Genomic DNA, 14,990 nt, shown 5'->3' with positions numbered 1-14,990 from the left:
AAAAAAATGCTTAACGTTTCTGAAAGTTATCTTTTTCCGTCGTCGGAAGTAAAAAAAATAAATACAAAGAATAAAGAAAAAAACTATTTAAAATATTTAAAATTCAACTATTCGAGAACACTTTACTTTTTTAAAACAGATACGTCTACAAAGTAGACGTATACCCATAAAGGATTTTTTGGGGAAAACGCACTATAAGCCCACTCATTTATGAAAAGGGTACTAGATCGAGCTTAGAGAACAGTGCAGTCGTTATCGGTAAAATAGTTGCCTGATTTTATTGATTTTTTTATTGTTTTTCTTCCGATTTTTTTAATTTACGTGGAAAAACGTTAAAAATAAAACATTTGGTATTTTTAAAATTTTTGTATAAGTAATTTATTTAAATATTTATAGCATGCCCATAAATTGCTGGCTAACAGAGAATTTTGTTTTCCCCCTACGTATGCTCCGTAACTACAGAACGGATCGACGCGACGCGACGTACTGTAGCATTAATTTGAAAACTGAAAAGCGAATACTTATATTGATATACAGGGGGTCAGGATTGTATTCGAGAAACTTCGACAGCATATTCTGCAAATAAAAATAAGTCAAAAAAGTTCATATTTCTAAAATGCTTGGTTTCGGAGATACAGGGTGTAGAAGTTTCATTTTTATATTTCGTGTTTTATTTTCAAATAATTTCCAATTGTATTCCAAACAACTAAAACGTATGTGGGTCCTCTATCATGTAGTAGGGGTCATGCTGTCAGACACCAATTTTCATCCAAATATCGGCGTGATCAAAAATTATTTGGAAATAATCCAAATAAAAATCAAACCAATTAGTTCTGTTATCTGTGGATCAGACTTCTACACCCTGTATCTTAAAAACAAAGCATTTTAGGATATAAATTTATACGAACTTTTTTACTTGTTTTTATCTCCAGTGTATACTGCCGAAGTCCCGAATACAATTCGGACCGCCTTGTATACATATGCAGGGTGTCCCAATATTCCGCGGACATAGAACTTGGAATCAAAATAGGTTCATTGAACTCAATTTACCTCTATATAAAACTGCTTCGTTTGTCCGCTAGAGGGTATCAAACTTTAAAAAAATAAACACTTTTTTTAGATATTTTAGGAACCCTTATTACAATTTGAATAAGATTTTGGGTGATTATGTCCACGGCATATTGTAACTTCCTGTATATTGTAGGTTAGCTTTGAAAAAAAAATCCCCAATTTTTTTTCTCAAAGATTATGCGATCATCCGTGTAGTTGGAAAATATTTCAAAATTTCACAAAAATGTATGTAGGGGTGGAGGTAGTTTTCATACTTTTTTTTTGTGGAAGTCAAATGTTAAAGCTCTTAGCAAAAGATAGGCACCCTCATTCAAATGGAATATTTTAGTTCTTAAAATAATGCTCTATATCGTCAATATGGTTTCGCTTATACAATAGATGAAAGAATAAAATTACATTTTTCTTTGTACCTACCATGATAAAATCATATAAAAAGATTGATTTTAACTTAATGGGATGTATTCAATTGTCTTTTGTCATTTAAATTTCAATAAAATTAATGAAGACTCTCCGAAATAATTATAATTTCTAAAATTAAAAATATATGTATTAGCACATCTATCGACATCTGTGTACAACCAGTTGTACTTCGATAAAAAAGCGGTTTAAGAAAACGATCGTCATATTCCTTTCCATTATATCCGGTAGATGGCAAAAGTATGGTTTTTGATTTTACCTTTGATTTTACTATGAATATATTCGTATTTTTTTGTGTGTGGGTGATACTATGGATAATAAAAAATATTACCAAATATCTCTCCCTATTCCTATAATAATTAAAAAAGTTTCTGACATAAACGACACAAACAGGACACAAACTTTTACATCTACCATCTACTGGTCATCAGTAAAAGCACTAGATACAGTGCCATCTACCGGGAAATTCAAAAAATATAATTGTTTTTTGATAAATTACTGTAATCAGCTGTCAGCTGCCAGCTGTGCATTCCTAACCTTACAATTTGCATTTACAAAATATAGTGACTAAACAAATAGAATGCTAAATAACAACGCATTATTGTAAGAAATAATTTATTCTACTAGTTATGATTTATTTCAGCTGAATATAATATCTAATGGGTAAGAATTTTGCATTTACTGATTTCTGTTAATTTTTCATTTGGTGTCTGTGTATCCTAAGTTCTTTAAATCCTAAATGAAACTTCCAGTTTGAAAGCATCTCATATTTCATTTAGTTGTATTGGAAGCAATAAGAATAATTTAAATAAATCTTCATATTATATCACTGCCAATTTTTTTTAGTTAAGTAACAATGTTGCTCTACAATTTTACGTATTGTCCACCAAATACATCCATTTGGGATATTTGGATTGATCATGGTATTAATCAGTGTTTTATAAATACCTTAACAAGTTCTGTGATTGCTGGATTTATTCTTATAGCTGGTACGTATAAAACCAAGTATAACGTATAAGATAAATGTTTATTTTGCTTCTTAATATTGACTTAGAGGGAGACATTACCTATCTTATCTATATAAGATATTTAACACGTACAGATTAAGAACTGTTAGAAGTGTATACACATATCAATAGAAAATACTGAAAATAGAATTCAGAATGGTTTATCCCAAATGATAATATAATGCATATAGTAAATATATTTATGTCTGTATGACAAAATATGATCACCTTAATATTACCTACTCTGATTATAACTCCTGTTTTAGCAGACAAATATATTTTCAGATATGTATTTACTTATATTTTGACAAGAATAAACTAGTGTATATGTTTTAAAATATCTCTCTATTTAATTTTTTTATTGCAATGAAACATTTATTATTGTAGTACCATACAGTTGTAGTACCATTACAGTAATAATAACATAGATAATTCCGTAATTAACATAGGGAATTCCTCCTTTTATAATCCGAGTTTTGTAGGCAGAAAAGATTAGGAGTTTTATTATTTCTGTATTTTTCTAAATATTTGTTTGAGAGAAACTAAATCGAGATACATTACTATTGGAAGCTAGTAATGTATTTCTGTCGAGGGGTAAACCGAACATGTCTCCATAGCGCAGTGCGTAGAGTTCCGACCATGAACCGAGTCAGGGCAAATACTTTTTTATTTTATTTTCGTTTATATTCTGATAGTAAAGTATTAAATATTTGTTTTTTTTAAATTACCAGAATTATTTAATACTTTACTATCAGAATATAAACGAAAATAAAATAAAAAAGTCTTTGCCCTGACCCGGATTCGAACTCTGAATCATCGGTTCATGGTCGGAAACTCTACGCACTGTGCTATGGAGACACGTTCGATTTATATTCAATACTAGAATTTAAAGGACTAATAAAAATATAGGATCTTCTTTCAATGCGCAGTAGGGAACGCAACGTTTACCGGCAGCCAGACGGGCCGCATGCTGTTCTAGAGAGCATAGTAACAGATATATCAAAGAGCCAGACGTCTTAAAATACTTGTTTTTCCGACGTTGCTAGCTCTCGTACTATTAGCTTTAAAAAAAGTTTAGAATAATCGAAAAATGATTTAAAAATTTAAAATGGATTTCTGTACATACATACATAACTTTTTATTCAGTCATTTATTTTCAGTAATAAAGTAGCTCAGAAATTTTTTTAAATCCTAGCTGTTTTGTGCAAACTTGCTTTATATTTATTTATATATTTATTTTAATTACATCTTTTGTTTATTTTTTCACGCCAAATCACAAAACATTTGGCAGACAATAGTTGTTTGGCATAGTTTTAAAAATAGAAACTAATGTAAATAAAGAAACTTAAATATAGGTAGCTATCAGCTAAGTAATTAAAATATGTCATTTAAAGAATGGTATTACATACTTACTTCCTTATCATCTCTTTTAATTAGTACAATTAAAATATAAAGAAAGATACATGAATATCCTAGCATATTTTTATAGTTTTTGTTCACATATTATTAATATTTCTATTTAGTATTTGCACTCTGATAAGTTTTCTTTAGAAGAAGTTTCTATTTATAGATCTGCAGTATGTACCCAGGGGTGGCACTCTGTAACGAATTAGCGATCGGTAGCGATGAAGAATACTGTCGCTTGCCATTTAGTTTGTACGACCAAGGTCAGTATTCTTTATCGCTATTTAGTTACAGAGCTCCACCCCAGATTGTCTTTACAAGAGGAAATTCTTCTTTATCATTAACTTTTTAAGAAAAATTCATTCATCATGGCGTTAATAATTTTAGAACAAACAAAAACTTTGTAATGAATGCGTTTTTTCAAAAGGTTTAATAACAAAAAAGTTTTTCCTCTTATAAAGACAATCCGGGAAATATATTGTAATTGTTCTTTTCGAGGTTCCTTTAATATAAAATTCAATTATTAAAAAAATTCTGAATATTTAAATGTTTCATCTAGTTTTGAAATGATATATTTTGAGGAAATGTTAAACGAGTTCATCTACGTTTTTTATGTGTAAAATGAACTTTTTTCTTCTTGGATCAGCTGGAAATTATAGTTGAGGATTGGAACCTTTGGTGTTACAACAGCAAAATAAAACACTAATTTGCCACAATGCACCAAAATACTTTACACTTGCACTGGGCACGCGTTTCGCTACCATGTTAGCATCATCAGCAGATGATTAAAACTAAACTAATATCTACAAAACTGAGCGTTTATATACGCGCTTCGTTGGCAGCGATTAAGCGTGGTAAAACTAGCCAAACGAATCAAAACCCAAAAAGAGCAATAGGAACAGAGAAGAGGATTTGGTCCGAAAACTAAATACTCCGAACCAATGGGCACCTACCTCAGCATTCTTCAGGCATTCTTCATCTTAACTTTTCTTAGATAGGAACTAGCGGAAACAAAAAGCGATCAGTGACCATCAATTCGAAGTTGGTCAAAGAATGCCTAGATAAGCTGAAAAACTCCGAAAAGAAAATAAAGTCCTCCTACTCTGGGTGCCGGCCCACAAAGGGATATAAGGCAATGAAAAGCAAACGATCTAGCTAGAAAAGGGGACTCTACTAACTGGACCAGAACCTATCTGCTCCCCAAAAGGAAACCAACTTATAGCGGAATTCAAAACCAGGAAGACTCCATCTGTAACCTAGAATGGGAACTCTCCAACGGTCTAAGACCCTCCAAACCAAACTTACGACCGAGAAAAATCGACGATTTTTCATGATTTAATTAAGAACAATCTTGGGATTGTCACTGTTTTTTTAACAGGACACTGTCTCCTCAACGAACACCTCAGTAGGAAGCTAAGGAACAACGGCGAATGCAGATTCTGTGGGGAAAATATAAGCCACTCGTATACACATATTAATTTGTTAAAAAATATTAACATATTGTTATAAATCTTCTTTCAATCTCTTATTCTTAAAAGATCAGTAATTGCTATTGATACATTACTCATATATTAAATTATATGTTTAGGTAGCAATATTTATTGTGCATTTTTTCAGTTTGATGTACTTATTTTAATACATATTTTTTACTTACAGGTGTCATACAATTATATATCTATAGAAAATATGGAACAGAAGTCTCACCAAACCATTTAACAAAGTCAAAATTATATTACTTACAGATATTTCTTTCCGTTTTTATTCCAATTTTAGATATAATAAGTTTTATTTTATCTGTAACAGTTTATGATGATCATTCTGTTTATGGGTATATGGTAAACTTAGTGTATATTAGAGTTTTCTTATTTACTTATTATTGATTGTTTTAGATTTTAACGTTGGTTTTTACAATTTTTGCTTATATTTTTTCAATTTGGATTATCGCAGTCGAGCGACATTACTTACTACCATCAGTGCCCACTAGAGGTCATGGTATCATACTACTCTTATTCTGGGCACTTCTTTTTATATCAGAAAATTTAGCGTTTTTGAATTTAGACAGAAATGATTGGTGGTTCCATTTAAAAACGTAAGTGGTTTATTCTTAAACAAAGGACCAAACTAAAAATTGATTAAACATTTTTAGATTATCCGACAAAGTGGAATTTTCTTTTTTTATTCTACGATATATATCGTTATTGGTATTATTTATTTTGGGTCTAAAAGCTCCCGGAATAGTACAGAATATTGATTATTTTAGTTTAAACGACTCGTCTAGAAATGTTGCGGTAAGTTAATAAGATATTTTGATTATTTTTTAGCTATAATATTAATAATTGGGTATCCACGGTGCTACAAATTCGAGGTACGAGCATTGGTATCTCGGTAACCGTAATAGATATGAACTTGGTTAAATTGGGGCAAAGTTGCGCTTTGGGATGTTCACCAAGATACCATCAAAAAAGTTTTAAAAATTTCAAGGATTGCTGAGTTTTTTGGAAAAAAACGGATTTTTTTGAAAATCAATTTTATTTTTTCCTGTCTTTACTTTTCCGAAAATCAAAAAGCTAATTGGGCATTCTTATAGCCACTTTATTAGGGCTAACTGGTAGTATTTTTAGATTTTCAAATTAGCTGATAATTTGTGAGATACAGAGGCCAACTTAATTTTCTTAAATACGGACCTGCATTTTTTATTTCAGGTTTTGAAACATCATGATCTCCTGAGTACAATGATATGCCACACTTTAAACTTTTTTTTGTCTCGGACATTTGAACACAATTTATTTAAACTGACTAGGCTCTGTTTTTTTTAATATTTAATCTATACGTCGTTACAATATTGATAAGCCTTCAAACTTAAAATAACGTAGGGTAAAACATTGAATACGGAAAATCAAATGCAATAAAAAATAATATAAATATAATATAATAATAATAGTAATAGCTCCCGTATATAGCGTTTAACGCCTTGGGAGTAGCAAGGTACAGCTTGCTATACTAGAGCCGTTCGGTATACAAGGAAGGTAATGTGGCTAGCACTACGCTTCAACCGCCTATTATTACCTCAGGATTGTGAATCCCAAGTACTCATTTAAGGCTGGGTCGACCTAGGTACACGAACTATTTTTATTTTAATAAAAATAGTCGGCTGCTGAAATGCCGGGTGTGGGAATCGAACCCACACCTTGAGATTGGTAGACGAGAGCCTGTACCTCTACGCCACCGGGCACCATTATATAAATATAATATACATAATTTAAACAATCAAATCATTTCCCCGGAAGATGGATTGAAAATGGTAGAGGCGTAAAATGGCCAACGGAAATATAAGAAGAAGATATGTTCAAAGAGCTATAAATAAAATTGAACGAATAATAAATTTGTGGAATAGGGAGGGTAGTAATCCTTTCGTTACTAACATGTAGAGCATTAGAAACTAATTTGTAGAAGTTGATTTATTTATAGTAACTACGATTAATATTATGCATTATTATTAGAGATCGTACAGTGAGATTTCAAATTCACAATAAAAAAAGTTGAAAATAATATCTTTAAATTGCTGACCTGGATATTATTTATTTGAAATCAATTAGCTCGATTTTCCTTATTCAATGTTAATTAGCGCTGATCAATATTGTTGCGATGAATATAATCAGATTTAATAATTTAAAAAACCAGTCAGACTTGAAATTATTTAAAATAATTGTTAAAGAGTTTTGTTGTTGTTAAGGTACCTAAAACAAAAAAGTATAAAGTGTGGCACATCATTGTACTAAAATAAAATATGCAGGTCCGTATTTAAAAAAATTAAGTTGGCCCTTGTATCTCACAAATTATCAGCTAATTTGAAAATCTAAAAATACTATCCCCTAATAAAGTGGCTATGAGAATGTGCAATTAATTTTTTGATTTTCTAAAAAGTAACAACAGGAAAAAATAAAATTGATTTTCCAAAAAAAACGTTTTTTCCAAAAAACTCAGCAATCCTTGGAATTTTTAAAACTTTGTGATGGCATCTTGGTGAACATCCCAAGGCGCAACTTTGTCTCAATTTAACCATCTTCGTATCTATTACGCTTTCCGAGATACCAATGCTCGTACCTCGAATTTGTAGCACCCTGTATATTATTTATTCAATTTTTAAATATGAGAACTATTGCCCCAGTGAAAGAACATTGACCGAGTGTTGTCGATCTGCGGAATATTATTTTTTATTCCCTTTATTTTTATTGATGTTTTTTCATCTCAGCTTTATTAAACTGTAGAGAAACTAGATAAATACGAAGGAATTTTTACGCATTGCAACACATGTCTTATTAAATTTTGCAATTAATTCAAACAATAACATTTTAAATTTCAATATATATTACTTCATATTGGTAGTTAATTAAACGAATTAAACAAGTACATGGTTCTTCCAGATGATTATTGAATACTAGAAAATCTAGTACAATTTGTTGTATTTATATTTTTATCACATTGAATATTGTTTTACAAATGTTTAATTACAGTAGATATACCTAGAATTGATTGAAAACTGCGTCTCATTAAGCATAGAATTATTAAAATTCGAGCTTTATTATAGGTTTGTTCCAACCAGCATTTCGGGATCGTTTCGAAATCGTACTCGAATCGGGTTTCTTGCACTTTGTTAGCATGCGCGGACTTCGAATAGTTTCCTGACGGTGCAAAAAGTATCAACGTTGGAACGCTTTGTGGATTGTTTTCGGGACTGTTAAAAGTTTCAAGCGTGCATGTATTCATCGATTTTTTGTTTTTGTTCGAGGAAACAAGGAAATACTATTAAAGCTTACCTAAATATTGTTCATTTTTCACCCTTTCACTAGGCAGCAACTCCAAATTGTCACTATCTGAAGTGGAGGTAAAGAAATCAGTCATACCATCATCACTCATCCAGCTCATCCTTAATTATTATCTATATATTATATATCTATATATATAAGGGCTTAGCTAGTATTCTGGTCTTACTTGATTTCTCTAAGGCCTTTGACACAATAAACCATCAATTATTATATTCTAAACTTAAGTACTTCGGATTTGATAATGTATCCTTGGCCTTGGTGCATTCTTACTTTAGTGATCGCACTCAGTGTATCTGCAACAATGATTCGAAGTCATCTTTAATTAACATACGCTCTGGTGTCCCACAAGGGTCTGTGCTTGGGCCACTGTTTTTTGTTATGTATACTGCAGACATTCTAAGGTCCATTCGAAATGTTGGAGTGCAATCGTATGCTGACGATACTCAATTATACCATAGTTTTTTACCCAAGGACTATGCATTGGTGAATACTTTAATTAATTCTGAATTAAGTTGTCTTAATCAGCTTGCGAAAGAACACAACCTTAACCTTAATCCAAATAAATCACAAGTAATGCTTTTTTGTAGTAATAATAAACGTGGATTACTAAAATCGCAACTAAGCATTAATATTAATAACAAAAAATTGGACTTTGTAGAGTGCGCAAATAATTTAGGAGTTAAGCTAGATACCTCATTACGATTTAAATCTCATGTTACTAAGCTTGTCCAAAGATCCTTTATGAATTTAAGATTGCTGTTTTCTAACAGGCATATATTGAACATGACTCTTAAGAAACAGTTAACCCAGGCACTAGTCCTATCACACTTTAATTATTGTGATTTCATATACTCACCTTGTTTGGATTCAGTGGATAAAAAAAGAATCCAAAAAGTACAAAATGCGTGCTGTCGTTTAATTTTTGGACTGACAAAACGTGACCATACTTTTCAAAAGGTTAAACAACTTCATTGGCTTCGTATGGAGTGCAGATGGCAATGTCATTTAGCTAGTTTTGTTCATAAACTCCTAAATTCCAACAATAACCTGTGTTTTAAGAATGTGCTTTCCACACGCTCATCTGTCCACTCGGTTAATATCAGACAGAAGGATAAATTTACAATGCCTCGTTACACTACAGCATTGTTCAAAAGATCTTTCATCTATAATGCTATTACATTACTTAACCGTCTGCCGGTTGACTTCAGGGCATTTAATATTAATAAATTTAAATTTAAAGTCAAACAATTTTTTTTGTGTGAAAACCACTGATCCTGTCTGTGATTCGTTTTTTTTTTGTTTGTATTGTTGGGGTTTGTCAGCCACTAGGCAAAGAGTGTCATTTTTTTTCAGCTTTTAATCTGGCATATTGTGTAACGTTAAATTTTGTTTCCCTCTAACTGTCGTTATGTTTTATATTATTTAAGAGAGTGCTTTAGTTTTAATAAGAATTATTTTTATGTAATTGTGTCCTGCCAAATCTGACAGTTGTTGTCGACCTGCCGGTTAAGTGGAATAGCATCTCTGCTAGACTTCGCCTGCTGTCGAACGGCAATTGTTGGAAAATGTTATCGATTTTTTTATTACTTATGTATTTCTTCTTTTCTACTAAATAAAGTCCTTTATTATTATTATTATTATTATTATTATTATATAATTATGAAAGTGTACAATTTAAAATTTCCGAACGATTTACTCCACACAAACTCACAAGCAAACGTATAACGCACAATGGTTGGAACACATTTGAATCACTGCGCACGAGCGTGATCGTTCGGTGACGGTTCTGCGGCGGGTTGGAACAAACCTTATGTTGCTTGTTGAAATTCTTGACAGTGATATTGATAAGTAGTAATGGATTAGACTGTTGATTGAAGAAATAAGAAGATACGCAACCTTATGGACGATTTCGTGGCACAAAACATGTCCGAGATGTAGCTGGCGTTACCGTCAGCCTGTCCGAGATTTAGCACTGCGCCACTGCGCGCTGATAGTCGTTTACAGCGCAGCGGATAAAGAATACTGTACCGTAGTTCTGTTTTTCATCAACAGAGTGAGTGGTTGCCGGAGACAGTGTTGCCAGAACTACGGATTAATACGTAGATTTACGGATTTTGGGTACAGTACGTTAATAATACGGATTTTCTATCATTAAACAATTTAATATAATATATGATTAAACAAAACTTCTAAATGAAGATCGCTGTTATTTCATGTGTAAAATATTATGGTAAATGTCAATAATCGTCATTTCCAGGCCAACGAAGGAATTTTAACGATTTTTTTCAATCATACGAAATATTCAGTATCTATAAAAGAATTTTTATTTTTGTTGTTTATTCTACGTTTAACACTAACAAATTTTCAATCCATGAACACGGATTTTTCATCCAAATATATTTTCGTCAAACCGTATTACAGAGATATTACACATTTTAATATGGCAACGCTGTCACTTTTAGTTCCACACCGTTTAAACGATATGCCTTCGCTGGCCTAATTAGAGAAAATGTGAGAAAGTGTTTTGTGCGTTGGCCGCAGAACGATTGGTAGCTCCACCGTACAGCACTTGAGGCGTAAGGGGAAATCAAATCAGCCTTGTCACGAATAATTCGCCCATTAGGTTCCGTATCTTCCTAATATAATAATAGTTTATAACATACGTACAGGGTTTTCAAGTATATTTAGTGCGATACCTGCATTTTTACCTAGCGTAGGTAATTAAAAGCTTCAAATGTTCGAGTTTCTTTTAATTCGAGGTTTTACCTGAACTTGCATAAATAGAAATAAAAATAAACTGAAAAACAAGATGATGAGAAAGTTAAGAAAAATTTATAACTTCACTGGAACACCCTATATATTTTAAGTTTTTTCAAACGATCTTATACTTTAGGTTTAATATTTAAAATGCTGCAGAAATATTCTAATTTTCTTGTAGAATCAAAATGTACCGAGTGTCCCACTAATAATAGCTCTCGGCTGTATCTCGGAAAGTATTAGCCGTAGGGTTTACGGAAAAAAAATATTTATAACTAAAGGGGTTATGAGAAATTGCTGAACATTATTTTCAAGTTTGTAGAACGACCGCTAGGGGGCGCAACTGCAACAAAAATAAGAAAATGGAGTTTTTACACAATTTTGTCTAGATAAGGTGTACTACAAGTAATAGCTTCAAAATCTTCAGTAAATTTTGAATATTTTTTGTTGGAGCCATTTTCCCCTATCTGCTAAAATAAAGTTTTGGGGGGGAAGGTTAGATCTGTTTTTATTTAAATATGAATAACTCTGGACTGGATGATCGGAATCCAAGCGAGGGCTCGTTTAAAAGAGCGTTTCTTACTCTATATTGGGCCATATAAACAATAATAACAAGCTCTTGAACGTAGACGCTAGGGGGCGTTGTCTTACAATTTAACAAACATTGCACGTTTTTTCAAAAATATTAAATATAATAGTATATGTAATTTTAGCTGATAGTAAAGAGTAGTAAAAGCTTAAAAAGTCAGCGAAAAAACCGAACATATTAGGAAAATTATAATAAATACCAAAAAATAACCCTTAATTACCTTATTTTTACAACGGTATCAGTAGCCCTCTTGATTATGCCCATTCTAATAAAAAAATAAGATAGAAAAAGTTAGTTTATTTTAAAATCGACGAAATACCAGAATACCATAATACCAGATCTAATAATTAAGACATTAGTAACCAAACCAAACCAAACTTCAACTATTTCAAATAATAAAGACATTTTGAAAAAGCAATCAAAAGATAAAAAAAGCTGATAAAACTATCAAATGTTGATTTAATAAGAATTTGACGTTTATACTATTACGCGAAAAGCAACTTTTTTCCAAAGCCTACCATGACTTCACTGTATCATCTCTCATTTACTTGTTCACTGTTACTAATGTCTTAATTATTAGATCTGGTATTATGGTATATCGTCGATTTTAAAATAAACTAACTGTTTCTATCTTATTTTTTTGTTAGAATGGGCATAATCAAGAGGGCTACTGATAGCGTGTTGTAAAAATAAGATAATTAAGGGCTTATTTTTTGGTATTTATTATAATTTTGCTAATATCTTCGGTTTGAAAGAAGATATCAAGATGCGGTTTTCGCTGACTTTTTAAGCTATTACTACTCTTTACTATCAGCTAAAATTACATATACTATTATATTTAATATTTTTGAAAAAACGTGCAATGTTTGTTAAATTGTAAGACAACGCCCTCTAGCGTCTACGTTCAAAAGCTTAGTATTATTGTTTATATGGCCTAATATAGAGTAAGAAACGCTCTTTTAAACGAGCCCTCGCTTGTAGGATTCCGATCATCCAGTCAGAGTTATAAATATTTAAATAAAAACAGATCTAACCTTCCCCCACCACTTTATTTTAGCAGATAGGGGAAAATGGCTCTAACAAAAAATATTCAAAATTTACTGAAGATTTTGAAGCTATTACTTGTAGTACACCTTATCTAGGCAAAATTTTGTAAAAACTCCATTTTCTTATTTTTGTTGCAGTTGCGCCCCCTAGCGGTCGTTCTACAAACTTGAAAATAATTTCCAGTAATTTCTCATAGCCCTCTTTAGTTATAAATATTTTTTCCGCAGCCCCTACGGCTAATACTTTCCGAGATACAGCCGAGAGCTATTCTCCCTGTACAGGGTGGGTCAAATTCGACGCTTTTAAATGGAAACACCCTTTTCTATAGGAGATAGACAAAAACTAATATCGGTGTCTGGAGCTCAATTTTTGTCAAAAACATGAGGGTGAAAACCACATATCGATATCTGTTACCGTTTCGGAGTTACGGGGTGTTTTTCAAAAATATGCATTTTTAACAAATCGCTGTAACTTTTTTGCTATGGAAAATTTTGTATTTTTATGAAAACATTTGCAAAGCACCTTTTTACGTGGAATTTAATGGTTTAAGTATAATTTTTTTAATAATTTAAGAATTATCAACAGAAAATTTGATTTTTTATATGGGACACCCTGTATATTTTTAATTTATTGAAAATAATTTAAAATTACCTTTCCAAAAATATAACACACTTGATATTTTGCTCGATTCCTCTTCGAGATATAGAGTATATAAAAATTCCCCGCTTCAAATAAGTAGGCTTTGAACGGCACCGGCAATAATGCAAAAACATTCTAGCTGTGAGCATCAATTAAAAGGAAAATAATATTTGCTATGAGAGATGCAGAATTTTATAACAATTTAAAATCTATTTAACCAACATCAACACATTTAAACTATATTTGAAGGGTCGGCCGTAACAACGTTGTATGTAACATTTTGCTGAAATGTGATGTTTCCCTAAAACAACGTTTTATAGGCATATTTGAATGTATTGGCGCAACTGGAACCGAAAAATTTTGCCCGATGTCTGGCAATAGGGCGACCTTCAGTCAATGCCAGCCTTGCATTCCCGATAATAACGTTGTACGTGCGTTTAAGCGCTTAGTAAGAGGGCGGTGCAACTTTCACCCGCGGATATTTCCCACTTAAATAGGGGAGAAAAAGGAAACTAAATATAGAGAACTGGAAACAAAACGCGAGAAAACGTTCAAGAGATGCCGAAGAGCAATATTCTAATTTATCTAGTACTAAGATTTTATTTTGTAAAACCAGTTTTTTGAAAATAATGTTTGCGTTATGTAAGTTCTTTCTTTAAAACCTTTATTAATATAGTAAATTTATTAAAAAATAATTTGCTTTAATTTAATATACATTGCTTACGTGTAACAACGTTGTAAGTTACATGAACATACAACGTTGTTACATGCATTTTCCACAATAATGACCTCTATAGTTGGATATTTCGTAATAAGCATTTCTAAAAATTATAAATCAATATAGTTATAGCAACTTTAGTAAACTATACTAAATACGAAGTTTTATCATCACCTAAATGACCTCTTATCGTTTTTCGTGATTTATTCCATTCACTTCTTTTGATATATACAACGTTGTTACGGCCGACCCTTCATTTATTAACAATAAAAATAAATAGCAAACCAAGACATCAGATTTTGCTACAGGTGTTCGACATATCGACCCTCTTCTGTTATGGAGAGACGGGACAGTTTTTGAAAATTTCTCGCGGAATTCATTAACTCAGTGGGGGTGAAAGATACCCTCTCATAACTGCTAAGTATTTTTAATTCTTGTCTAGATTATACGGAAGAATAAGGAACCTTTATTCTTCTGCAAATATATCCATAGGATTAGATCTATGGGCACTAAGT

General features: G+C 31.6%; 1 protein-coding gene across 1 annotated transcript in view; it reads left to right on the top strand.

Moving 5' to 3' along the window:
- The first annotated feature begins 2,018 nt into the window (after positions 1-2,018).
- LOC115876706 (ATP-binding cassette sub-family B member 6, mitochondrial-like) overlaps positions 2,019-14,990 on the top strand; it is a 36,690-nt gene continuing 23,718 nt past the window's right edge. Inside the window, exons 1-5 of the mRNA XM_030892596.1 lie at positions 2,019-2,151; positions 2,335-2,477; positions 5,556-5,734; positions 5,789-5,988; positions 6,046-6,187. Coding sequence (XP_030748456.1) covers positions 2,345-2,477; positions 5,556-5,734; positions 5,789-5,988; positions 6,046-6,187 — 654 coding nt within the window. The 5' untranslated portion in view covers positions 2,019-2,151; positions 2,335-2,344. The remainder of the gene's footprint in view (positions 2,152-2,334; positions 2,478-5,555; positions 5,735-5,788; positions 5,989-6,045; positions 6,188-14,990) is intronic.

The sequence above is a fragment of the Sitophilus oryzae genome, unplaced genomic scaffold (assembly GCF_002938485.1).
Source record: "Sitophilus oryzae breed Bouriz unplaced genomic scaffold, Soryzae_2.0 scaffold_1059_pilon_pilon, whole genome shotgun sequence".
Lineage (NCBI taxonomy): Eukaryota > Metazoa > Arthropoda > Insecta > Coleoptera > Curculionidae > Sitophilus > Sitophilus oryzae.
Note: the sequence above shows the minus strand (reverse complement) of the source record. Positions and strands in the feature narration are given on the sequence as shown.